The sequence below is a fragment of the Artemia sp. Qi Xiang Cuo genome, chromosome 19, assembly GCF_049724085.1.
Source record: "Artemia sp. Qi Xiang Cuo chromosome 19, ASM4972408v1, whole genome shotgun sequence".
Lineage (NCBI taxonomy): Eukaryota > Metazoa > Arthropoda > Branchiopoda > Anostraca > Artemiidae > Artemia > Artemia sp. Qi Xiang Cuo.
This window is the reverse complement of record NC_142812.1, coordinates 28,413,607-28,439,465: the sequence shown is the minus strand read 5'-3', so window position 1 is coordinate 28,439,465 and position 25,859 is coordinate 28,413,607. Positions and strand designations below refer to the sequence as shown.

General features: G+C 36.5%; 1 protein-coding gene across 5 annotated transcripts in view; it reads right to left on the bottom strand.

Annotated features, from left to right (window-relative positions):
• The window catches only part of LOC148940689 (uncharacterized), a 61,963-nt gene that overhangs the window by 13,329 nt on the left and 22,775 nt on the right, over positions 1-25,859 (bottom strand). For 4 of the 5 annotated variants that reach the window (XM_089105250.1, XM_089105248.1, XM_089105249.1 and 1 more), the window contains exons 2-4: positions 21,175-21,264; positions 15,836-15,968; positions 4,276-4,408 (exon numbers count right to left, since the gene is read on the bottom strand). In XM_089105250.1, the coding sequence (XP_088961376.1) occupies positions 4,276-4,408; positions 15,836-15,968; positions 21,175-21,258 (350 nt within the window). In that variant the 5' untranslated portion in view covers positions 21,259-21,264. Of the gene's footprint in view, positions 1-4,275; positions 4,409-15,835; positions 15,969-21,174; positions 21,265-21,682; positions 22,336-25,859 lie in introns of those variants that run through there. The other variant, XM_089105252.1, reaches the window with a different exon arrangement.

Below are 25,859 nucleotides of genomic sequence, written 5' to 3'. Positions count from 1 at the left end.
CCACCAAGTAACTGAAGCCCCGTGCAAGTGAACCACCGTACAACTGAACCACCGTGCAACTGAACCACCGTGCAGCTGAAATACCCTGCAACTGAACCACTGTGCAACTGAACCCTCCTGCAGCTCAACCACCGTACTTACACTGGGTAAAACATAAGTTAGAATCTTTACATGTTCAACCTTGTTGGAATTGTTTGCTTTTTTAAGTCTTTATATAAATTACTGTCAAGAGGATTTAAAAAAATGCTCTGTTTTGTTGTCACAAAAACTAAGAAAATCGGACGTCATAAACTCTTAAATCCAGATTTATTTCTCTTTTTAGGTCTGTTGATTGGGGTTCCCTTCACCCTGTCACTTTCTACGGGTCTAAGCGTTTACCCCCCCTCCCCTCCCCCGAGGAAACTTTCCCCTCCTCCACCCACGGAAACCTCATCACCTGGAAAATACTCCCCTCGCGGAAATTATGGTTTTCAAAATTTAAAAATCTTCTTTGAGTCGTGTTATTTTTTAGTTTAATTGAGAAGTTCCAAGGGAAGTGGAAAAGAGGAATTTATATGTAAATCTTGCCCCCCCTCTCCGTGCAAATAATTTCTTCTCATGAAAGATCCTCCAGAAAACCCCCACACAAAAAAATTTCCGCATGTTTCCCAATGACAAATACTATCTGTAAGCAATAGACAAATCAAAAATACTTGAAAAGGAACTGAAACTTCTGCAATGGGGTCAGCTGATTGTTTTGTAGCTAGGAAGAGAGGAAAATATTTCAAAGGGTGTATTTTGATGCCAAAACATCTCAGCTCTCATTAAGCCTTCAAATGAATACAGAATTAGCTCTTAGGGAGAGACAACAGGAGGATGTAGGTAGAAATTGTTTGATAATCCCCAGGCATTTTTAGTCTTTTTTATAAGTCGAAACTGATTGGAGACTAACCAACCGCAAGAGGTATTTTTTTTTGGGGGGGAGATTTTCCACGGGTAGGTATTTTCTGGGAGGGGGTATTTTCCTCAAGGGATGTTTTTTGCGGGGGGGGGGGGGGGTAAACGGCGGCTCTCACCGTCTACATGCTGTAATTTTTTTGACCACTTTGCTTATTTTGTTGTTTTCATTTTATGGTATTTTCTACGCTCGTAGTTGTTTATCGTTTGGTTTGAAAAAGGTTAAAAAACCTGCTTTGGTGCAGTGGTTCAGTTGCACGATGGTTCAGTTACAAGGGGGTTCAGTTGCACGGTGGTTCAGCCGCACGGTGGATCAGTTGCAAGGTGGTTCAGTTGCACGGTGGTTCAGTTGTACGGTGGTTTAGTTACACGGGGGTTTAGTTACATGGGGGTTTAGTTACATGGGGTTCAGTTAAATGAGGTTGAGTTGCACGGGGGTTTAGTTACACGAGGATTTAATTAAATGGGGTTCAGTTGCCCGGTGGTTCAGTTGCACGGAGGTTCTGTTATACGGGGGTTCAGTTAAACGGTGGTTCAGTTACACAGTGGTTAGTTACAGGGGTTCAGTTGCTTGTGGTTCAGTTACACGCACACCAATTTAAGTGCATCCAGGTCGTCAAAGTGACATAGGCGGGATATCTTAGGACTGGAATAGGTTATTAGGTAGAAACTTCCATGGAAACTCAATGTTGGTATGAAACAAAATCAAAAGGCACTATGTGCATGCTGGTTGTCAATAGAACGTATCAGCAATATTTTAAGAGCGGCTGAAGGTGTTAAATTGAAACTTCAAGGGCTACTACAATCTATACTAAATCTACTACTATTCAACTAAATCAGAAGGGTTTAAGTATATCGGGTTGTTAAAGTACAATAGATCTTAGGAACAGAATACGGTATCAAGTTCTTTGTTTCACGGAAAGTTGAGGGGGATGTAAAACTAAACCAAAATGTTCTACTTGTATCCAGATTGTCAAAAGGGTGTGTTTGCAGTAACAGCTAGGGGTCTTATGTTAGAATTTTCAGAGCATATTATTGGAAATTTTGCGCTGAATCAAAAGAAACAATGTTTATCTAAGCTTGTCATAAGGGTGTCTTCGGATGTCTTCGCATGTCTTCTATCTTAGGACGGATAAAGATATTCAGTTGAAGTTTTCAGGACATGCTGAGGGGGATGTTAATTAAATAAAAATGTTAAAAGGGCGTATCTGCAATATATCTGGAACGGCTATGGGGATTAAAATGAAAAATTCTAGGGATGCTGGGGTTCACATCGAACGAAATCAAAAGGTATTATATGGACAAAGTTTGTCAAAAGGGCGCATCAGCAATATCTGAGGAACGGCTTAGGGTATCAAATTGAACTTTCATGACTACTAAACTACTATTACCACTTCCACTCCTAAAAATACTACTGCTGCGATTATTTAAGGCTGTAACTACTTGCGACCGAGGTTCCAACTGCTTGTGACTTCGACTTTGACTACTTGGAGCTGCTATTGCAACTACAAGCGACTTGGGCTGCAAAAACTACTTGCGTCTGTAGCTACTCATGACTGCGACTGAAACTAGGCGGTGAAGACTTGCAACAGTGACTGTGACTACTTCCGACTACGACTACTTGTGACTACTACTGCAACTAAATGGAACTGCAACTGGGGCTACAAGCAATTAAGACTACTCGCAACTGCAACTACTTGCGACTACTATTACAACTTGCGACTACTATTATTTAACTAAATCGAAAGAATTTAAGCGTATACAGGCTTTCAAAATGCTACAGATGAAATACCTCAGAAATAGAGTATTGTATTACGTGCAAACTTTTCGGGAAAGTTGAGGGGGATGTAAAACTAAATAAAAATAAACTATGTGTATCCAGGTTGCTAAGAGAGTATCTGTGCATTATATCAGGCAACACTCAGGGTAATACGTTGGACCTTCAGGGTATGTTTTTGGGTGAGTTAAACTAAATTAATAGACATTATGAGCATCCAGTTTTGTCCAAGGGGCATATCTGCGATATATCAGGAACGGCTAATGATATTAAGTTAAAATCGTCAGGACACATTGATTGGGAAATTGAACTAAATCAAAATACATGGTGTCAATCCAGGGTTGTCAAAAAGGCGTAACTGCAATATATCAGGAAAGCCTAAGAGAATTAAGTTGAAACTTGCTGGATATATGGAAAGGGATAGTTGATTAATATTCCTCAATATTAGAACTTGTAATGTGAATGAGCTAGAGTTCCGTCAGCCATATAGAATCCCAAAGATTATGCAGATTTTCAGCTCACATTTTTGAATATTTTCCCCCATACCCATCGATCCAAAACATTATAGTACAACTATAATGAAAAAATTATTTAGAATATTTAAAATATTCTTTCCCCAACCAACGAAAAAGACTATGTCAATTAAAAACTAACAGAAATTAATCTTAAGAAACTTTTTCCCCGAAAGAACTTTCTCGAAGAAAAGTAAGCAGCTACACTAATCGAAATATGAGCAGAAATGAAGTTAAATAATACTTCCAACGTAGAACTACCATAAAACATCATCAATAAATAAATCAAACTCAAAATAAACAGAAATTACAATAAAGAATAAAGTCAAATTCAAAACAAGCAGAAATTATCGCAAACAGGAATAAGGCTAACGCCCCCATGCCTTCTAAAGACAAAACATAGTTTAAATTTTAGGGAAAACAAAATATATTTCAAACGTTTTCTCTTTTAAACTTTAATAAATCCAAAACTGTTAATCCACAAGTATTTATTTTTTTTCATTAATATTGGTTATGATGGTGATTTTTTTTTTCTTTTTTTTAATTTTATTAGAAATAAAAACATATAGCTCGAAATTAGGGGGCGTTAGCCCTACTCTTCTTCGTGGTAATTTCTACTTGCTTTGAGTTTGACTTGGTTATTCACTGTAATTTCTGTTTGTTTTGGGTTTAATTTATTTACTGATTATGATTTATGGTAGCTTTACGTCAGAAATGTTTTTTTACTTTATTTCTGCTCATCTATCAGTTAATGTAGCTCTTTAATTTTCTTTGAAAAACTTCTTTTGTGGAAAAAGTTTTTCAAAATTAATTGCCAAAAAGAGCATATTAATTTTCACGTGTCAAATAGCCTAGAATTTTCAGAGTATATTTAATATTAAAAATTCACCCTAAATTACAAGATCCCTGCTCGAAAAGTCAAAATAAAGAGCTTTATTTTCAATATTATTGGTTATTTCCATCTACTAGAAAAATTAGAAGTTTTTCTACGAGGTAGGGACGCACCGCTTGTGGTATTTAATCCTGCAAACAATAATAAAAAAAATTCACCTTTCTTCTTCGCCACAAATATCAACCAAAATTTTAGGCTCTTTTTCAGTAATAAATTCTTTTCGCAAAACTGGAAAACTACCTGCCACGAAGTCAAGGTCTCGAACTTCTATTGGCAATTGATAGTACGAACCTAAAAAAAAATTTTATAATTAGTAACTTTCAAATCAACAGTCACATGATGTTGATGAAATATTTATATTAATATGGTCATTACAGGGACTAGAGCAACACCTTATATGGAAGTTGGATTCCATTAGCCTACATAAGTATGTATTCAATAGGTATAAACAGATATGAGAGGGGATCCTTACATGGAACCTGATTCCACTAGTCTGCATAAGTGCGCCTTCGACCAGTGAAGTGCCCTTCTTAATTTGCGGCTTCGGAATGTAGCGGATCCTTATATAGAAGTTGATTCCATTAGCCTGCACAAATATGCGTTCCATTATTATAACGCATCTCAATTCGCGGTTCTGGAACATAGATTAACAAATCCCACAACTTTGACTTTCGGACCTATTTAACCGGAGATATTTACTTGTTACTGCAGATTCTTGATTGCATGTTACTTGCAAAGAGATTGTATTAGAAAGAATTATATTACGATGGATTCTAACATGGAGATGAGCAAAAGATCCTACACCTCTGTTTCTAAGGTAAGCTTTCATGCTTTTTACTATTCATCATGTGGCAGAATACTGCCACCCCCTTTTATAGTGCTTTAAAAATACTTCCCATTCCTATTCAACGGCTCTTGTGTTTGAGCAGTCATTGGGACAGTTATTTGTATCTCAAGAACTGGGGAAAAAATGCAAACTTTAGCGTAAGGAGCAAGAGGTTGAGGATGGGGCAAATCCCTTTCATATGCGGAATAATTTTCGTTCGCCTGGTTCTGATTTTGACTTATTAGATGACTATTCTTGCACCCATTAAGTTTTAATATTATTTTTTGTTGAAAATGTATCTTTATTTAAGAAAATCTTTAAATCAAAAGAGGAGGGGGATAGAAATTAACATACATGTCATAGAATAGGATATATCACTAAAACAATAAAACAAGTTTGCATTACAAGGTTGATTTTAAATTATTCATTTTTTGAGAAGTGGTATATGACATGATGAGTTTTGATGGCCCCATCCCCTTAAAAAAACTATCTTATACTTCGATCATATGAATATAGTGTTAGACATGGTTCCTCCACTAAATTACCCACCAAGACCCCACTCCCCACTTGCTTCCCAATATACGAGCTTCCCAATATAACTCTGAAAAAATACTTTTCAAGAAAATACTATTTTTTTCTCTTCTTTAGGTCACCTGTAGTTCGTCTTAGTAAAGAAGTGTTGAGTATCATGAAAATTGATGAAAGTGCGATTTATTACAGATTTGAGAAAAAATTAAGTTTTGACCTTTTCCAAGTCAATAGTGAAAAATATTCAACATGTGTCCTCTATGTTTATATACATCGGATAGTTGATCCTGCGAGAATTGTATGATACCCAATAGAGTGATTAGCACGTGTTGATTCTGAATTCAACGGAGGAGAATTCAGTAGAGGATATGGAATTCAAATTTATGTTTGTAGTTTAAGAATTGAGAAAGACTGTACACATACTAGAGGATTCCTATGTCCTAATTATCACTATAGTAAGCTTGGACAGCGAAGAAATACCTACCCATGTTAAATTACAAAATACTCTACCCAAAATTTTAGTTTATACATAAAATATTGGTATCTTCGTGTTTTTAAATTGTTTTGGGAAGAAGAGCATATCCTACACTTAAACAGTTGGAACAAGAAGAGAGTTACGTTGTGAATACACTGGACATTACAATCTTTGTTTGGCAGTTATAGAAAGCGACGATTCAATTGAAAATTCAATGTGTGATAATGCATTGAATAAGCAAATAGAAACACGTGGGTTTCATGATATGAATGAAAAAACCTCATCGACTATACAAAGAGATACAATAAGTAGACCCCGGCACCACGCCGATGAGGGAAGACCGGCGGCGGCGGGGCAAAAAACAGCACGCCACTCCGCCTGTAAGACGCCGGCGGCGCACCGCCTGTAAGACGCCGGTATGATGTCGGCGGCGCGCCGTCGGCGTGATCAATGTTAACCGCAAACATTAATGTTTTCATTAGCCTTTCTCAAATCACAGCTTAAATTTACAACAGATTCGAGCCTTTTCATGAGTTAAAAAATTCACAAGTCGCTGGCTGGAAACCGGTCTTCTTTGTTATTCATCAAGATAAGTAGAAATCTGGTAGAAACGAAATGGTTGTTGAGCTACAGAACCCTTGCATAATACAAGTAGTTGAAGTATCTATTAGCTATGTATTCTTAACGTTAATAATTATCAAAATTAAAAGTTTTTTTCATCGAGCATTACTGCATATAAAACTTCAAAATACCGTATCACAAAATTCGTAAGTTATCTGGATAAAGACTTTGAATATAAGTTTGAACTTTAAAGCTTAATTTTTTCATAATGCCCTTTGCCTATATCTGTTTTGTCACATTTAAAACAGTTGAAATGGGCGACTTTGATATTGATTGTTTTTTTTTTGCTCTTTTGGATTCCTAAGAAGCCCTCTTGTATTAAAAACTGGTTTTTAATTACAATTAAAAAAAAAATGCATTTTAAAGTTTTTTTTTGGCTTCTTTATAGAATATATGTCATGTAGGCTAAGGCTGAAGTGGTGCTTTTTTTATCGCTTTTGGCTGCTCTTTTGGATATTATTCATTTTTTCTTTTGGGGATTCATTCCAAATTATACACAGATAAATACCTAATATCAGTCAAATTATAAACTGTATCTAAAAGGAGTAAATTTATCAAATTGAAAAATACACGATGAACACTTCACATGAGAACACTTCAATTACAATGACACAAAAAACACTTAATAGTTTATTCGCTATGAAGAAAAATGAAGTGCCAGCTATTTTCTTAGGTAAAAAATGAAAAGCTCATCCGTTTTAAGTGTAATTAAATGAAATAATATGCACACTGAAGTAGCTCCAGGAAGATGTTGGAAATGTTCATCCTAGTTCGTCACCTACCCCCCCCCTCTATAATACCTCCCTATCCCCCCCACCCTCTGGATACCACCTTGATAGGATACCGTCTCAGCATTCATTAGAAAAATAATTTACTGAATAATTAACAAGGTCACTATATGGTTAAAAAAAAACACGCAAAATAACGTTAAACAGCTTAGTGTTCCTTGAAAAAAAAATTGAGGATATGAGTAAAGGGGTACAAAGACAACAACAAAAATGTCGAAATTATTTAGATATACATCAAATTATTGGAAAACTGAGTGACAGATACGCCATGGCATTCCATAAGATCCAAAGAATCGAATTAAAAGGGAGCACACACAAAAGCCAAATAAGGCCAGTAGCCTATGAGAAATCGCAAAATACCCAAGACAATGAACAAGTCCTAATGGAGGGCCCTGGGTCTATCAAAATATTTCAATAGTTTCCCAGGGAATTTTATCTCATTTTTTTCTGTCTCCACTTTAAATTAAAAAAATAATTATCTTTTAGCATCCGTTTCAATAAAAAAAAATGAGGTATTATTATTTAAAAATGATAGCTTCCTATCCCCCTTCCCTATAGGCATTAATATCCAATTTATTTACGAAGGGTATCTTCTGTTTTAATCTTTAATTTCCCAACCTTTTACATAGCTTAGTCTATAGATAAATTTTGTCTCAACCGAAGGCTGTTTTTTTTTTGGAGGGGGGGGGGGAGTAAAAATGTTATAGAGAAAAGATTGTATTTTCTATCAGGTGTTCAATAATTTAGTATTAAACATTAAGAAAATATTATATAAAAACAGAAAAAAAAAATCTGCAAACTTACAATTCAGTGTAGAAACAATCTCTAGGCTGTCAATTTCAAAATCCAACAAAAGGCTGAAGCTGTATAGTAGTGAATGCGTTCTATAATTCTATTCAACTTGAAAATAAAATTCTTGACTACTAATGATGTAAGAAATAGCGATTGGGAAACTGCATTCGAAATGATTTAAACTCATTTCCTAAAGAAGATACTTTTTTTGTCAACATATGAAGAACTGTGTATATTGCAATATTTGCAATAGGATATTGCATCTGTCTGGTTTTTATGCAAAGTAACAAAAGAGACGAAAATTAATGAACAAGAGAGCAGTGAACAATTATGGTACACAAAGTAATATTTGGCAGGGAAAGTCACTGGTGATAAATCGCTAGGGGTGGCACCGTGATTACGTGATATTCGGGGAAACGGAGAACCAAATTTTTTTTCGAGGTGACGCATAGATTTTCGAGGAAATACCCGAAAATTCGGGGATAGTGCAAGCCCTACTTGATTTCTAATCAAGAAAATCGAAACACTAAACTCCAAGAGAAGGAAAAGCTCCGACTTTGCGGTTGACACAATAAAGAATTGTCGTAAAAATAATTTAAAGTCGACCGAACGCCACCGCCCCTGACGGTGGTAGCTTGCCGGTGGTGTGCCGGCAGCGTTACGACACTTCGGCGGCGTTCGACCGGGCCTCTCGTCGGCGGCGTTCGGTCGATCCGCCGGCGCGGCGCCGGGGTCTAACAATAAGGGTGAAATTATGCTTTATCAGAGGCAACGCTATAGTGTTGCCAATAGAAAAGAGCCATAAGGCGTCAATGTTTTATTTTTTTTCCACAGAGGCACTTCATATGGAAGGGGTAGTCGCATAAACTTCAGAAGTTGCCGATTCGATTGGAAACTGGAAGTTCTAGAGCCCTTTTTAAGAGTCAAAAGTGGTCAAAGGGCAACTATCCCCCACGACCCTCTTTTCCCCAAATACATCAACAAAATTTCGATAGCCATTTTGTTCAAAATAGTCCAAAGGTCAAATAACTATATTTTCGGGGTTGACAAAAACACACAGCCCAGGGGCAAGGTTAGTAAGTCATGCAAGTGACCTATTGTTAAATATAAGGTTTTAATAGAAGGGGTGGTCGGAGAAGCTTCGGAGGAGGCTCATTTGATTTGAAACCGAAAGTTCTAGTTCCCTTTTTAAGATTCAAAAGTGATCGGAGGGCAACAAACCCCCTTCCTTTCCCCAAATACTTCCGATCAAAATTTTGAGATAACTATTTTGTTGAAAATAGTCTATAGGGAAAATAGATATGCTTCCGGGGTTGACAACCCACCCCTAGCCCTTAGGTTAGGGCTGTAAGTTGTGCAAGCTGCTCATTATTAACATATAAGGTTCTTATGGAAGGGGTGATCGTGCAAAATTCGGAGGGGCTCATTCGATTAAAAATTAGAAGTTCTAGCGCCCTTTTTAACGAGTCAAAAGTGATCTCAGAGGGTAACCAGCTCCCCTAGGCCTTGCTTTCTCCAAATATATCTGATAAAAATTTTAGATGACCATTTTGTTGAAATATACCCAAAAGAGGAAATAACTATGCCTCTGGGGTTGACACCCCTCCCATAGTCCCTGAGGCAAGGGATGTAACATATACAAGTAGCCCATTGCCAAGATACAAGGTTTTCATGGAAGTCCTGGTCGTACAAACATTGGAGGGAAAACAATCGATTAGAAATTGAAAGTTCGAGTTCCCTTTTTAAGAGTCCAAAGTTTTGAAAAGTAACCAGCCTCCCTAAATGTTTCCAATCAAAATTTTGAGATAGCCATTTTGCTCAAAACAGTCCAAAGGGAAAAGTATTATAATTCCAAGTCTGACACACACACCCACAAGCTCGCAGGGTAAGAGCTGTAAGTTATGCAAGCTGTCCATTGCTAACATATAACGTTTCTATGGAAGGGACGGTCGTATAAGCTTTGGAGGACTCATTCGATCGGAAATCAAAAGTTTTAGTTCCCTTTTCAAGAGTCAAAAGTTATCAGCGGACAATCAGCCCCCCTCCCACACCACACCATTTTTCTCCAAAAGCAACCAATCAAAATTTTTAGACACCCCTTTTGTTCTAAATTTTCTGAAGGTCAAATAACAATGCCGGGGCTGACAAGGCTAAGGGCACTAAGGTGAAGCTTTCGAGAATATTGAGGGGTATGTTATACTAAATTAAAACGCAGTATGCGCATCAAATTTATTAAAAAGGAGGATCTAAAAAAAAGACGACTGAGGGTATTAAGGTGCAACCTTCAGACCATATTGAGGGGGATCTTGAAAAGTGGATAGAGGGTTGCCCGCCTCCTCCCATACCCTTTTTAGTCACCCTCCCTACAAATTTTGATTAAAATTTTGAAATAGACATCTTGCTCAAAATAGTCAAAAGCTCAAACAACTATGCCTATGGGGTTGACATAACCCCCCACGGCTTTGAAGAAGGATGATGAACACATTAGAACGCCCTAATGCTTTCAGAACGCGTGCTTGCTTTCAGAACGACGTATCAACCATATCTAAGGAACAACTGAGGGTATTAACTTGAATATTTCAGGGCATTCTGAGGGAGATGTTGAAGAGCTAAAAACGATTTTGTTCCGAACAGTAAAAAAAAACGAGTAACTACACCTCCGGGGATGCAATTTCACCCCGCAAGCCCCAGAGCAAGGATTTTAAATTATACAATTTGCCCTTTTTTACATGCAGGATTTATCATAGGCAGCGCGCTAGCGCTACCTAAGTAAAGAACGATGTGGGTACAGTGTGTTTTTTTTTGTTGTTTTTTTCTTTGCCTTCCCAAGGCCAGAACAAAATTTGAACTTTACTGAAAAAATACAAATGAATGTGCATTGCAGTGTAATATACATATACTGATATTTAGTAATCAAATTGTTAAAATTATTTGATTTATTAAAGTTATAAAAGTAAAATAATTTATATTTTTTTAGTAAAGTGGAAATTTTGTTCTGGCCTTGGGAAGGCAGAGGGGTTTTGCGCCCAACTTGAGTTATTTTCTGCTCGTTTTGAGTTTGACTCGGTTAACTATTGTATAATCTTCTTGTTTTGGACTTTATTAATGTATCGATGGTGATCTGGGGTATCTTCGTATTGTATGGATTATTTGATTTTGTTTTTTATCATTTTTTGCTTAATGGAGTTCTTCACTTTTCTTTGGAAAACCTATTTCTTGGAAGAAGCTTTTTTAGATTAATCATAAAGGGAAAGCGGGGATGTTTTATTCTAGGTGTGTTCGAAAAGACCATAGGTATTAAGGTGAAACTTAAGGGAATGTTGAGGAACATGTTAAACTAAATCTAAGAATACTATGCATATCCTGTTTATCAAAAAGGTGTATCTGATATCACAAGAACTTTTGAAGGTATTAAGTTTAAACTTTCAGGGCATGTTGAGGAGGATGTTAAAAAGTGGTCAGAGGTCAAACAGTTTCCCTCCCATTCCCTTTTTAGCTGCCCTCCCATCAAAGATATATGATCTCTTTCTATAAAAACCTTATATGCCTCCAGGACATAACTTACAACCCTTGCACTGAGGGCTGGGGAGAGGGGGGTTGTCATCCTCAAAGACCTAATTTCCAGAACTTTCAACTTCATTGAACAAAATGTCGATCTCAAAATTTTGATTCCATGCGTTTGGGGAAAGAATGGGCATGAGAGGGGGGTTAGTTGCCCTCCAATCACTTTCAACTGTTAAAAAGGGCACTAGCCCTTTCAATTTCCAATCGAATGAGCCCTTTTTGAAGTTTTTACGACATCGCTTTCTATAAAATTAAATAAAAAAAAAACAAGTTCTTTTTAACTGAAAGTAGGGAGAGTTGTGGGAAAGTCAAACTTTAGCGTAAAGAGCGAGGCGTTGAAGAGGGGACAGCCCCTTTCATATATGGAATAATTTCTGTTCGTTTTAAGTTTTAACGTTGCTCCTTACTTTCAGTAAAAAAAAAACTTTTTGAACGTTTTTGAATAAATGCAGGTTTTGATTTTGGCTCACCGTACATGAATAATCAACACAAAATTTGCCTATTAATTTTACTTTTATTTGGTTAAATGGCTTTCTCGAACGTTGTTTAATTTTATTTACGAACGTTTTTATTAGTAATAAATATACGTAACTTACGAATTAACTTACGTAACGAACTTCTATATTCATATATTTTTAATGCGTATATTAGGGGGTTCACCCCCTAGTCAATACCTCGCTCTTTACGCTAGAGTTCGAATTTTGTTCCAATTCTTTAAAAATGACCCCTTAATCACAAAGGCCGTTAATTAGAATAAATAGCTCTTATGAAAATACAAAAAAATATTTGGCTTAAAGAGCGAGGTATTGACTAGGGGGCGAACCCAATCATATACGTAAAATTTTTTGTTCGTTTTAAGTTTTGATGTCGCTCCTTACTTTCAGTTGAAAAAATTGTTTTTTTTATAAATTTCTGATCTTTTTTTAAATAATGAAAACTTCCTCCATGTAAATATCCTCCCACATATCCCCCCACCAATCCTCCCCCACTACCAGAAAAAATCCCCCTGAAAACGTCTGTATACTTCCCAATAACCAATACTATATGTTAACATTTGGTAAAGTTCATAACTTTCAGCCCTCCCCCCGGGGATTTTGGGGGATTAAGTCATCCTAAAAGACATAGTTATCATATTTTCGACCATGCTGAACAAAATGGCTATCTCAAAATTTTGATCGGGGGAATTTGGGAAAAAAATGAGCGTGGGAGGGGGCCTAGGTGCCCTGATCACTTAAAAAGGGCACTAGAACTTTTAATTTCCGTTCCAATGAGCCCTCCCACGATATTCTAGGACAACTGGGTCGATACCCCTGAAAAAAAAAAAAAATAAATAAACACGCATCCGTGATCTTTCTTCTGGCAAAATATAAAAAATTCCACATTTTGGCAGATAGGAGCTTGAAACCGCTACAGTAGGGTCCTCTGGTTCGCTGAATCTGATGGTGTGATTTTCATTAAGGTTCTATAACTTTTAGGGGGCTTTCCCCCTTTTTTCGAAAATCAGCCAAATTGTCTCAGGCGCGCAGCTTTTGATGGGTAGGACTAAACTTGATGAAACTTATATATTTAAAATCAGCATTAAAATCCGTTTTTTAGAGTTTCGGTTACTATAGAGCCGGGTCGCTTCTTACTTACAGTTCGTTACCACGAACTGTTTGAAACCTTATATGCCCTCAGGGCATAACTTAAAACCCTTGCACTTAGGGCTTTGGGGGGGGGGGGGTGTCATCCTCAAAGACTTAATTTCCAGAACTTTCAACTTCGTTTAACAAAATGTCTATCTCAAAATTTTGATTGGATGTGTTTGGGAAATGGTAAACGTGAGAGGGGGGTTAGTCACCCTCCAATCACTTTCGACCATTAAAAGGGCCCTAGCCCTTTGAGTTTTCAATCGAATGAGACCTTTCTGAAGTTTCAATGACGACGCTTTCTATAAAAACCTTATATGCCCCCAGGGCATAGCTTACAACCCTTATCCTGAGGGCTGTGGGGGGAGTGTCCTCCTCAAAGATATGATTTCCAAATAATTCACATGCGTTTAACAAAATTGCTATTTCGAGACTTTGATTTGATATGTTTGGTGAAATAGCGGGTGTGGAAGGGGTATTACTTGCCTTCCAATCACTTTCGGCCATTTAAAAGGGCACTAGCCCTTCCAATTTCCAACCGAATGAGCCCTTTTCGAAGTTACTACGACAACTCCTTCTATATGAAGTGCCCTAGTCTAAAAGACACAAACCAAAAAAATAAATAAATAATATTTTGTGCCAACATCATTCTTTACTTAGGCAGCGCTATTGCGCCGCCTATGATATTTAGGCGGATGTTGAACTAAATCAAAACTATATATGAGCATATAGATTTTCAAAAAGGTGACAAAGCAATATCTCAAGAACGGCTTACATTGTTAATTTAGACCTTTAAGGGTAAGTTGTGGCGGATTTTGAACAAGCCCGAAGGCACGATGTATGTACCACTATAGTTACTGTAACTCATGACGCTAAGGGTATTAAGGTAAAACTTTTAGAGAACGTTAAGGAGGAGTTTCAGTTAAACAAAAAAACAATGTGCATGCAGGTTTTCAAAAAGGGCACATAAGCAATATCATAGGCAGTACCGTTCTATAATATATCATTGAAACTTTTAAAGGAGCTAATTCGGTTAAAAATTAAAAGTTCTAGTGTCCCTTTTAAGAGTGAAAAGAGATTGGAGGGCAAGCAGCATTTCTCCCAAATCTATTCATTTTCCAAATGCATTCAGTCAACATTTTGAGACAGTCATTTTGTTGAGCATAGTAGAACAATCCAGCAACTATGTCTCTAGGGATATTGGGTATGTTAATCCCCCATAATTAGGCAATTCACCCATTATAGTTTAGAATAATGCTTTAAAACTAAATCAAAAAGCACTGTGTGTATAGTTGCCAATAAGAAACCTCAGCAATATCTCGAACATTACTAAGGGTATTAAGTTGAAACTTTCAGGGCTACTACGTCAACTACTTCTGTTCTTGTAATTCAACTAAACCAAAAGAGTGTAAGTGTATCCAGGTTGTCAAAGAGCATAGATAGAATGTTTTGGGAGTGAAATTAAGTTTAATTTTTCAGGTCAACTTAAGGAGGTCTAAAATGAAATTAAACAATATTATTTGTGTCCAGATTAAAAATTGTTGAAAAATTTTCACCAACATACATAAAGCAAGCCAAACCATGGATGCTTATAGAAAAAAAAGATATAAAATTATTTTCTTGAAAACGAATATGTCAATAAAAAACCAACAGAAACTAAAAAAGAAACTTTTCCACAAAACAAATTTTTCGAAAAAGAGAAGAGCCCCATTAAGTCAAAAATGAGCAGAAATAAATTTAAATAATTTCCCAAGCGTAAAACTGCCATAAATAACCAAGTTAAACTCAAAACAAGCAGCAGTTAACATGAGTAGGGCTGACAATCCCCTTGCTTTCTCAAGACAAGAAGATATTTTGCACTTTACTGAAAACAAAATACATTTTACATGTTTTCACTTTTTTACTTTAAAAGTAAAGCACAAATTACATTCTGGTCTTGAGAAGGCATGAGGGTTGTCAGCCCTGCTCATGTGAATTTTTGCTCGTTTTGAGTTTGACTAGGCTACTTACTGTAATTTCTGTTCGTTATGAGTTTTATTAATTTACTGATGGCTATTTGTGGTAGTTTTACGCTTGGTAGGTTAACTGAATTTATTTCTAATCATTTTTGGCTTAATGTAACTCTTTACTTTTCTTTGAAAAACTTGTTTTGTGGAATTTTTTTAAAATTAATATACATATACAGAGTAACTTTTGAATTTGGCATGTGCAGTCGTGCTCGAAACATAAGGTACAAGTTTCAATAATTTCAAAAAAGCACGAAAACAAGGTCTTTCGCCTTCAGTAGGAACAGTTTTATGTTTAAAATAAAAGCAGGTTTGCATAAATTAAGAGTGCATAGGTACACAATTATAATTTGGCCTCACTTTAGCATACATTATATGAAATGATGTTAAGCGTTCTTTGAGCTAGATATATAATGTATTATGCACTATAGCTAGAGATATACAGCATACAAATGTCTATCTTTTTATTTAGGGAAGTAATAGAACTTACCGTGATTCATCAGAGTTTCTAATTCCTTCAGTAGCTTTTTCCCTCGGTCAACTAGGCATTTGTTTGCGCTAGTTACTGTGCCTGTTTTTCCCTCGGCCTTTTGAAGTGGCTCACTTACAAATGCTTGCGCAATCTGAAACAATTTAAGACAGCAGTTTAAAAAAATATGATATTATATCAGTATATTTATATAATTATACTGCTTAAAATCAAAATACCAAAGATAGTTTGGAACTGGTTGTGAAAGCGTTCTGGATATGGACAACTAGGCTTTTCTTTTTTGTTTCCTTTGGCAATCAAACTAGGACCAAAGCAAGAAACCCTTCAATAGGGAGACAGTAAGTTATAGCGAAATACTGAAAAGAGGTAGAGCCTTCATAGAAGGGAGTAAAGAGCGAAGCTCTGAACAGTGAGATTGCGAGAGATGTCTATGCATATTTTCTTTGTGGACACAACTTATGGCATCTCCTATTATGTTTATAGATCCCTAGCTACCATGCCATGAAATAGTAAAAATCATATTTTCAGAAAAACCGCAACACTTTTAAAAACTAACCCCCTTTTCTTTAAAACAAAGCTTAAACTCTCTTGACTTAATACTGCTACTACTACTACTACTAACAACAACAAATCACCGCAGCACCATGCCGCCTGAGGCCAACACAGTTACGCACGCTCCACCACCATCCCAACCTATTAAAATGCTCCCTCTTTACACCCTCCCAGGAAGTTCCCGTTTCACTTAAATCCTTCTTTACGACTTCCGCCCACCCGACCGAGGACGAACTGTTTTCCGTTTAGCCCTAGACAGTTGGCCGAAAAGGAGAATCTTTGGCGTTTTTTGGAGGTCAATGTTTCAAATCATATTTGACCACTGTCATCACTGTAGCTTCCAATATTCTACTCATGGTTTGCAACACTTATCTTCCTATTCTTCCAAACTTTTTCAACTGTGAATAAACACCCCAAGCCTTGGGTATTCTACTTTTAATATCTTCACGGCACCCATCGTCTTCACTAATAATACTACCAAGGTAGGTGAAGCTGTCCACTTGATCGATCTTTTCGTCACCCAACGCTACCTTTTTATCTTCACTTATTCCTAGCAAGAGACTTAGTCTTCTTAACATTAATTTTCAAACCTAATCTAGTATCCTGAACTCGCAAAAACTCTAACAATTTATTCATTGTAATCACACTTTCATCTAGGATGCTTAAATCATCAGCATAATCTGATTCCGTGGGTGGGCAGAAGTCGTAAAGAAGGATTTAAGTGAAATGGGAACTTCCTGGGAGGGTGTAAAGAGGGAGCATTTTAATAGGTTGGGATGGTGGCGGAGCGTGCGTAACTGTGTTGGCCTCAGGCTGCTTGGTCCTGACGTAATACGAGACCAGCTACTAACCTCATTTCCTACCTTAACCCCAGCAGTGTTATTCTCGTACATGGCACTAATCACTCTGACGCATTTGTCTGGTATACCGTATAAGCCATAAGGATAAAACCTTTGTTAAAGCTCTTCTATCAGCTGAATCGTACGCTTGCTCATAATCTACAAAAGTGAGGACTAAAGGTGTTTGACGACTAAGGCACTCCTCAATTAATAACCTTAGAGTGAAAATTTGGTTGACACACCCTCGACCCCTCCTAAAACCGCACTGTCCGTCTCTTAAAACTTTGTCTATAGCATCTCTAAGTCTAAAAAGTATCCTCATACAATGTAATTTGCTACCTAAAGAAACCAGGCTAATGCCTCTATAATTACCACACTCACTCTTATCACCTTTCTTATACAGGTGTTTATATAGGGTTTTTCTGAAATCGCTAGGTACTTCCCCCTTTTCAAAAATGATATTCGTAATCTTCAGTAACTTATTTCTAACCTCATAGCCACCATATTTAAGAAACTCATTTACCACACTATCAGCACCGGAGGCATTATATTTCTTTAATCCTTTTAGTACTGTCACTATTTCTTCCTCACAAAATAAATTTTCCTTCACAGCCAAGGTGTTACTAACCTTTTCATTTTCCTCTATATCTTTTCCTGTAACTCTATCCCGGTTTAGCACATTCTCAAAATGTTCTGTCCATCTCTCTCGAACTCTTTCCTTATCACTAATTGGGGTCCCATTTCTATAGTTAACAGGGACATGTCCAGATTGACTACTCCCTCTCAACTTATTAACATGCCAGTACAATAAATTACTATTATACCATCTAGCTCAGTGTTGGTCCAAGTACTTTTACTTTTTATTTAAGTACTAGCAGCAAGTACCTCAGGAAATTTTCACTTAAGTATATGTATCAAGTATTCTTCCCAAATTTTGCCTAAGTAATAATTTTTTGTAAGTAGTTTAGTACTAAAGTATTCTTACAGTACTAGAGCAGTTCAGTGAGGAAGTACTGAGGTTTTACTCACAACCCATAAGTCACCACGTAATACCTACTTCGTTTCCTGGTAGGTACTGACGAAGACGAAACAAGCAGGAAAATAGGAAGGAATGCCACTTGCAGTTACCTCTGTGACAGCGTTCATAATCAGAAAAGTAGCCAGCTCTGTCAGTTCTGTCAGCCTCGTAGCTACTACTGTTTTCTTTTCCTGCACCAAATTTACCTAGGCTAGAAAACCATCTATCCCTATTTCTACCGACCTGGGAATAAAAGTCTCCAAAAACAACCCCATATTTCTACCTGGGACCCTGTCTATTTGTTCCTGTAACTGTAAGTAAAATTCATCAGAGTCACTACCATCTCCGTCAGTAGGTTCTACAGTGGCTTATACTACTATGGCTGATACCCTGCAATTTGTTGTCATAAAATGAGCGATTAGCATTCCATTATTAATACCTTTCCAACTTAAACAGGACTTAGCAGCTTCTTTATTCGACATGAACCCTACTCTCTGTCTATGTACACCATCCTTCCTGCCTGAGTAAATAAATTTTATATCACATAATTTCATGCTTCCTATTCCTTGGACATGGGTTTCTGAAACTACCAATAAGTCAAGTTCAAAGCGTCTGAATCCGTCAATCAAAAAGTGGATACGATAGTTATTTTTTAACATTGTAACAATCCAAGTTGCAATTTTAATGCTCTTTAAATCCTTGAAACTATTTTGGCCTCATGAAAATCGATGGTCCCAGAACCAATGCAGGGGGAGGACAAACACATCTTTTCAGGTATACACCGAAGCGCTTAAGCCAGCTTAGAGCCAGACAGCACGAAGTCCCTAGGACCTACAGTTAAATGATGACTTGGTGCAATCCAGGGCCCATCTTGGTCACAACATGGCTTACAGCACTTACCGATGCTCTTCTATCAACAAGAGTTGAAATCCTTAACAGACAATCTCAAGCCTATTACCTCCAATTCATTTTATATTGATGCCTAAAAACATTATAGTATATATTGTGCACTTAATACTAAGCAATCTAAAGTAGCTATATAAACTACCGAATAAAATGAAACAACTTTAGTTTAATTATAATGACGCATAAAGGAGATAAACCAACATTGCCATTTCAAAGGATTCGGAGCATTAAGACCTAATTATAATATAAATAGACTAATTAGAAGGATACTACAATCTTTCCCAAAACTAAGGTGTGAATCTAATTGTTTCTATATTTTGAATGAGAGCTAAAACAAAGTTTTTAAGCTTTTCAAGGGTAGACTTTCTGTTGAATGATTTGGAAAAGTAAAAATCTCCAAAAATCACAGAATGAAGGTGTTTGAGATTGAGGCAATGGCACATTTTGTGTTCTAGTTGTGGCCAGTCTTTTCTACTTCCTGAATTTAAAACAGATTAGCTTTTTTATTCAGAAGTATCATAATTTGACCAAATAATACAAATGTTTCACTTATCAGTACACTTTGATTCTTTGATATATTCACCTGTAAGACGTTTGAGAGGTCAATAGTCATATAATTATTGACGGCAATATCTGTTTTCTTTCTACTTTGACTTGATTATTTATTATAATTTCTTTTCTGTTTTAATTTCATTTTTTAATTTGTAGTAATTTTTCAGTGTTTTTAGTTTGAATTGATTATTCATTTATAATTCTATTATTTTTTGTTTCATTTATTCATAAAAGGCAAAGTGCCTCCCATACATTTTCTTCTTCCTACCAAGCCATATGGAACTCAGGACAGGGTTCCTTCGACTGGAAACTGAAAGTTCTAGTCCTCTTATAATGAAGCATTAGCATTTGGATGGCAATTTTTTTCCCGCGCCCTTTTTGCCCCATGCACTCATATAGCCCCCATGCTATCGGAACATTTTCAGAAAATGATCTTGGTTGAGATCATAGGCTCCCCAGGGATGGAGCCAAAAAAACTTTTTCTGATCAGGTTGATCAGGTCCCTAAGTCCTTGGACCAACCGGTTCCATATAAAATAAAAAAAAAATGTTCGCCTGTAATAGCGTACAAAAAAAAGAAGAAGAAAAAAAAAAAAAAAAACAGGTCCCACGAAAATTGACCAAAAAATATATTTTTTCGACTGGTTTAAAACTTATTTTTATAAGTACTTGGGACAGGGAGACCCAATTAAGAAAAATTTTAAAACGATTCTTTGCTGACACAAATATGGGGCTCAAAAGAGAGCCATTTTTTCAACACTGTAAAACTTACGTTTGTAAGGCCCTGGGCCGAGTGGACCTGCTTTGCAAAAAAAAAAAAAAATGGATTGGGGCATATGCCCCAGAAAATTGGTCCAGAAATTACTTTTCGGTTCGACTAGAAACTTATTTATGTTGATCATTGGACCCGGAGGACCAAAAAAAGAAGAAAAAACAAAAAATAAAAAAAAAGTATGCCCAAAAATGAGGCCTGAAAAATAGCTAATTTTTCCGAATGGCTAAGGTCCTGGACAAGTGGACCTTGATGAAGAAACAGACTTTTAAGTTGGGACACAGACTTCCCAAAATTGGATGAACAAATTTTTATTTCCCAATCTGCTTTGCTCTCAGGAATTGAAGGGCCTTGTAACACCCCAGTATGACACAGCCAACTTTATATTAAAATGTATTTATGCTGCCTTTGGCTTAAATGTTCTATTTGAATTATTTCAGGCTCTCGGACTACAAACGTCATTTCACCCCTAAAGGCACCCTCTTGGGACCTTTCAACCCTTCTACTCAAAATCTAAATTGGTCTCAGGCTGCCTTCCAGCAGTTTTCGGCAACTAAAAGTTAGGAAGTACTTTTATTTTGTGATGGAATGAGCCCTCTCCAAAGTTTTAATGACTATCCAGGATGGGGACACAGTCGATAGGTCTGCTAGGAAAATCGATTTTGTTGAATTTTTAAGGCCAACCACGTAATAAAACATACCTTTTGTAGCCTGTAATAAGTATTTTTCATCTCTTCTTCATTTTGGCTTGACTCCGGTTTTTCTACTTCAAAGCACTGAGCCATACCTATCTACAAAAAAAAAAAAAAAAATCAATATTAAGTAGATAGAAAAAATATCACGTGAGATAACAGTTTCAAAGCAAATGAAGGAAAAACCTATTTGATCTTTTTCATTGCACATAAATTCCTAAAAAAAAAAAAAAAAAAAAAAAAAAAAAAAAAAAATTTTTGGTAGATTTGTTTGGTGTTGGAATGTCTAATTTTAATGTAGTAGAGCTCCTCAAAAAAAAAGAACAAGAAGCTCTAGACGAGTGGTTCTTAACCTTTCTGAAAGTACTGACCTTCATCAGTTTCATATGTGCTTTCATCAAACCCTTCTTAATTAGAAAAATAAAACATGATTACTTAAAAATTAAAACATAGGTATATACATACACAAAATAGACATTTTCACCCAAAAACATTAGAATGAATACTTAGTACTTACCGTACTACAAATCAGTGCAGCTTCTCCATTGTTGTTGTCTTTCAGACACCAGTTTGGGAATGTGCAGCTCTATCTTTGTCCACTCTCCTGTCATTTTCACAACAAAGTCTGTACCTTTTCTTTGTTTTAAGGCTATGTCCAGCGTCCTCGATGAGGATTGCTCAGAAAACTATGTGTAACAAATGGTGTGACGCACACCAGAGCTTTCACAGCAATAGTAGGGTATGTTACCATTTGTCGACACAGAACGTTAAGAGCGATGCTCTTCTGAAGAGCTGCAGTTGAACCTGGTTCTGCTGAAATTTAATGATTTCATTGGGGCAATGTTATTGACATTTGCTGTGTCAATACTACAAATGAGCAGTTGTGTCACCCAGGCTGGATATGACTCTCTTGTATGGAAATATCCGTCGAGAGACTTTGCAAGCTCATCTAAGTGCATAGCAATGGCTTGCTTCAGTTCCATGAGTGGACTAACTAGAAAAGTATCCATCGAGAGACCTTGCGAACTCATCTAAGTTGGTGGAATGATAAGAGAAATATTGTTCCAAAGAGTTGCAGTTGATCCAGGTTCTGCTTCAATTCTATGATTTCATTGAGGCATTGTTATTAAAATCTGCTGTGTCAACACAAAACACGAACAGTTTTATCACCCAGGCTGGATGTAATTCTCGTATAGCTTGTAGGGAAATATGTGCTGAAAGACTTTGCAAGCTCATCTAAGTGCATAGAAATTGCTTGCTTCAGTTCTGCTAGTGTACTAACTAGAAAAGTACACATTGAGAGACATTGCAAGCAAATCTAAGTGGGTGGCAATTGCTTGCTTCAGTTTTGTGAGTACAGATATGTCTCCAATATCAGATACATCTTAGTCCTTACTTACACAGTCATCTAGCAGGAGAAAGTTCTGTTCGTTGTTTCCATAATGATAACTTTAAAAAAAAAAAACCTCAGGTTTTCTTCCACTTTGATGATGTTGACTGCGCCAGTCTGTATCTGTTTACTGAGATGATTTGAACTGCAGATATATCAGTCAAGTAGAGTAAGATGAGAATGACGTAATAATTTTTGAGTTAATCCGCATGTTTGACTGTTATATAAGATTAATTAAAAACACTTTCCGAAAAATAAGCTTTTCAAAGAAAAGTAAAGGCCATTTTAAACTTAAGCTCAGCAGCAGATACGCTTTACTGAAAACTATATGCGTCTTGAACAGTCTTGGAAAGTATAAACAACATCAAACTGAATATTCGATGTATAATGATATTAATTGTTAAAAGATCCATCAGTTCAAGAATTTATTTCACTTTATTTTTATTTTCAATGCTGTAAGAACTGGAAAAGTAAATATTTATAATAAAATCCGTTTTCAGTTAATTGCCAATGACGCAGTATGCTTTTGGTTTTTATTTACAGTTAGGAAAGGAGGCAGTATCCAAACACTTGTTTGTAGTGAAGCTATATTTGTCTTTAACAAGTTTAAAAAGACCTAGTAAATTAAACTGAATATTTGATGTATGATGATTTTAATTGCTGAAAGCTCATTTGTTCAAAATTTTAATATAATTTTAATGTTTTTTTTCAATATTAAGTATAAAAGAAAATATTTGTCATAAAATTGGTTTTCAGTAAAGTGCCAATGACGCAGTAGGTTTTAGACTTTACAGTGAGAGAAGGAGGTCATACCCAAACTCTTGTTTGTGGTGGTTTTTGTTCGTTTCAAGCTTGATTTGCATATTCAATTTAAGTTTCCCTCGTTTTAAGATTTATTTATTAATTTACATTAATATCTATTGTATGTTTGTTTGCATTGATTGTTCATTTAATTTCTGTTCTTTTTAAGTTTCATTTGTACTTCAATAGGAAAATGTTTTTTTCGTCTTAAGCTTGATTTTCATACTCAATCTAAGCATTACTCACTTAAAGATCTATTTATTCATGTATATTATTACTTGTTTTATGTTTTTGCTATGATTGTTTTTTTATTGTCTGTTATTTGAGTTTATTATTTAGTACTTAACAGTAATTTCTGTTAGTATTGAGTTTGAACTTTAAAAGGTATTTGTGTCTGCTGAGCTTAAGTTTAAAATGGCCTGTACTATTCTTTGAAAAACTTATTTTTCGGAAAGTTTTTTTTTAATTATTTTTGTTCGTTTTTGATTGCAAAAATTCAAGTTTTTAAATATTCCTTATTTCAAAATCAAACTTTAAAAATATCCAAAAAATCAAATATTCATCAAAGTATCAAAACTGATATCAAAGTAACAATATCAAAGTAAAAAATGGGTTTGTGTCAACCTTGGAGTTTTTATTGTCTGATGTTTGAACTATTTTTAACAAAATTACTATCTCAAAATTTTATCAGATGGGTTTGGGGAAAAAGGGCATGGGGGGAGTAGATTAAGCTTCGGTATCTTTTTACTCTTTAAAAGTGAACTAGAACTTTCTATTTTCAATCAAATGAGCCCTCTCTGAAGTTTATACGAGCATCCCTTCTATGAGAACCATATATATCCCCAGAGTATAACTCACAACGCCTATCCCTGGGCCCTGGGGGGGGGGGTTGTGTCAACCCTGGAGTTTTAATATCTGATGGTTGAACTATTTTTAATAAAATGGTCACCTGAAATTTTTATCGGATGGGTTTATCCATCCGATACACCCAAAGGCGTGGAGGGCGGGCGGGGCTAGTTGCCCTTCGATCTTTTTTCACTTTGAGAAAATGAACTACAACTTTTAATTTCCATTCAAATGAACCCTCTCTGAAGTTTATACAAGCATACCTTCCATTAGAACCATTTCTGCCCTCAGAACAATACTTACACCGCCAACTCCGGCCCTGGGGGAAGGGGGGGGGTGTGTTGACACAGGAGTTTTTCTTATCTGACCGTTGAACTATTTTTAATGAAAGTACCATACGTAAAGGACTTTTGTTATATGATCTTTCAATTATTTTTTAACAAAATGGTGACCTCAAATTTTGTATCAGATGTATTTGGGGAAAAAGGGCTTGGGGGGCCAGTTCCACGCTGATCACTTTTGACTATTAAAAAGGACACTAGAACTTTCAATTTCCAATCAAATGAGCCCCTTTTGAAGTTCATACGACCACCCCTTCTATATGAAGTGCCTCTGGGGAAACAAAATGGAGTGTAGGGGGAGGCTAGCTGCCCTCCAATCACTTTTGACTCTTAAAAAGTGAATTACAACTTTCAATTTCCAATCAAATGAGCCGTCTATGAAGTTTATACGAGCATCCCTTCCATAACAGCCATATATGCCCCCCATGCCATAACTTACAACGCCACCCTCGGGCCCTGGGGGGCTGTGTCAATACTGGAGTTTTTTTTTATAAGAACATTGAACTATTTTAAACAAAATGTCTATCTCAAAATTTTTATCTAATGCAGTTAAGACGTGGAGGGGGGGGGGTAGGGGTATTTGCCCTGCTAACTCTTTTGATTCTTAAAAATTGAACAAGAACTTTCAATTTCCAATCAAATGAGCCCAAACCGAGTTTTATGCGAGCATCCCTTACATAAGAACTATGCCCCTAGAGCATAACTCATAACTCCTGCCTCCGGGCCCTGGCGGGTTCCGTCGACACAGGAATTTTTCTTATCTGACCTTTGAACTATTTTTAATGAAATGGCTATTACAAAAATTTTATCGGATGGGCTTGGGGAAAAAAGGGTGTGTGGGGGGATAGCTGCCCACGGACATCTTTCGACTCTTAAAAATTGAACTAGAACTTTCAATTTCCAATCAAATGAGCCCCCTCTGAAGTATATACGAGCATCCCTTTCATAAGAACCATATACGCCCCCAGGACAACACTTACAACGCCTATCCCCCAGGCTCTGGGGGGAGTTTTTGTTATCTATTTTTGAACAGCGTGGGGGGGGGGGGACTAGTTTAACTCTCTTGACTCCTAAAAAGAGAACTAGAACTTTCAATTTTCAATCAAATGAGCCCTCTCTCAAGTTTATACGAGCATCCCTTTCATACAAACAATACATGCCCCAGGGCATAGCTTACAACGCCTGCCCCCGAGCCCTGGGAGGGTTGTGATGACACCTGAGTTTTGTTATCTGACTTTTGACCAATTTTTAACTTAATGTTTATCTCAAAATTTGTATTAGATGCATTTGGGGACAAGGGGGCGTGGAGGGGGGGG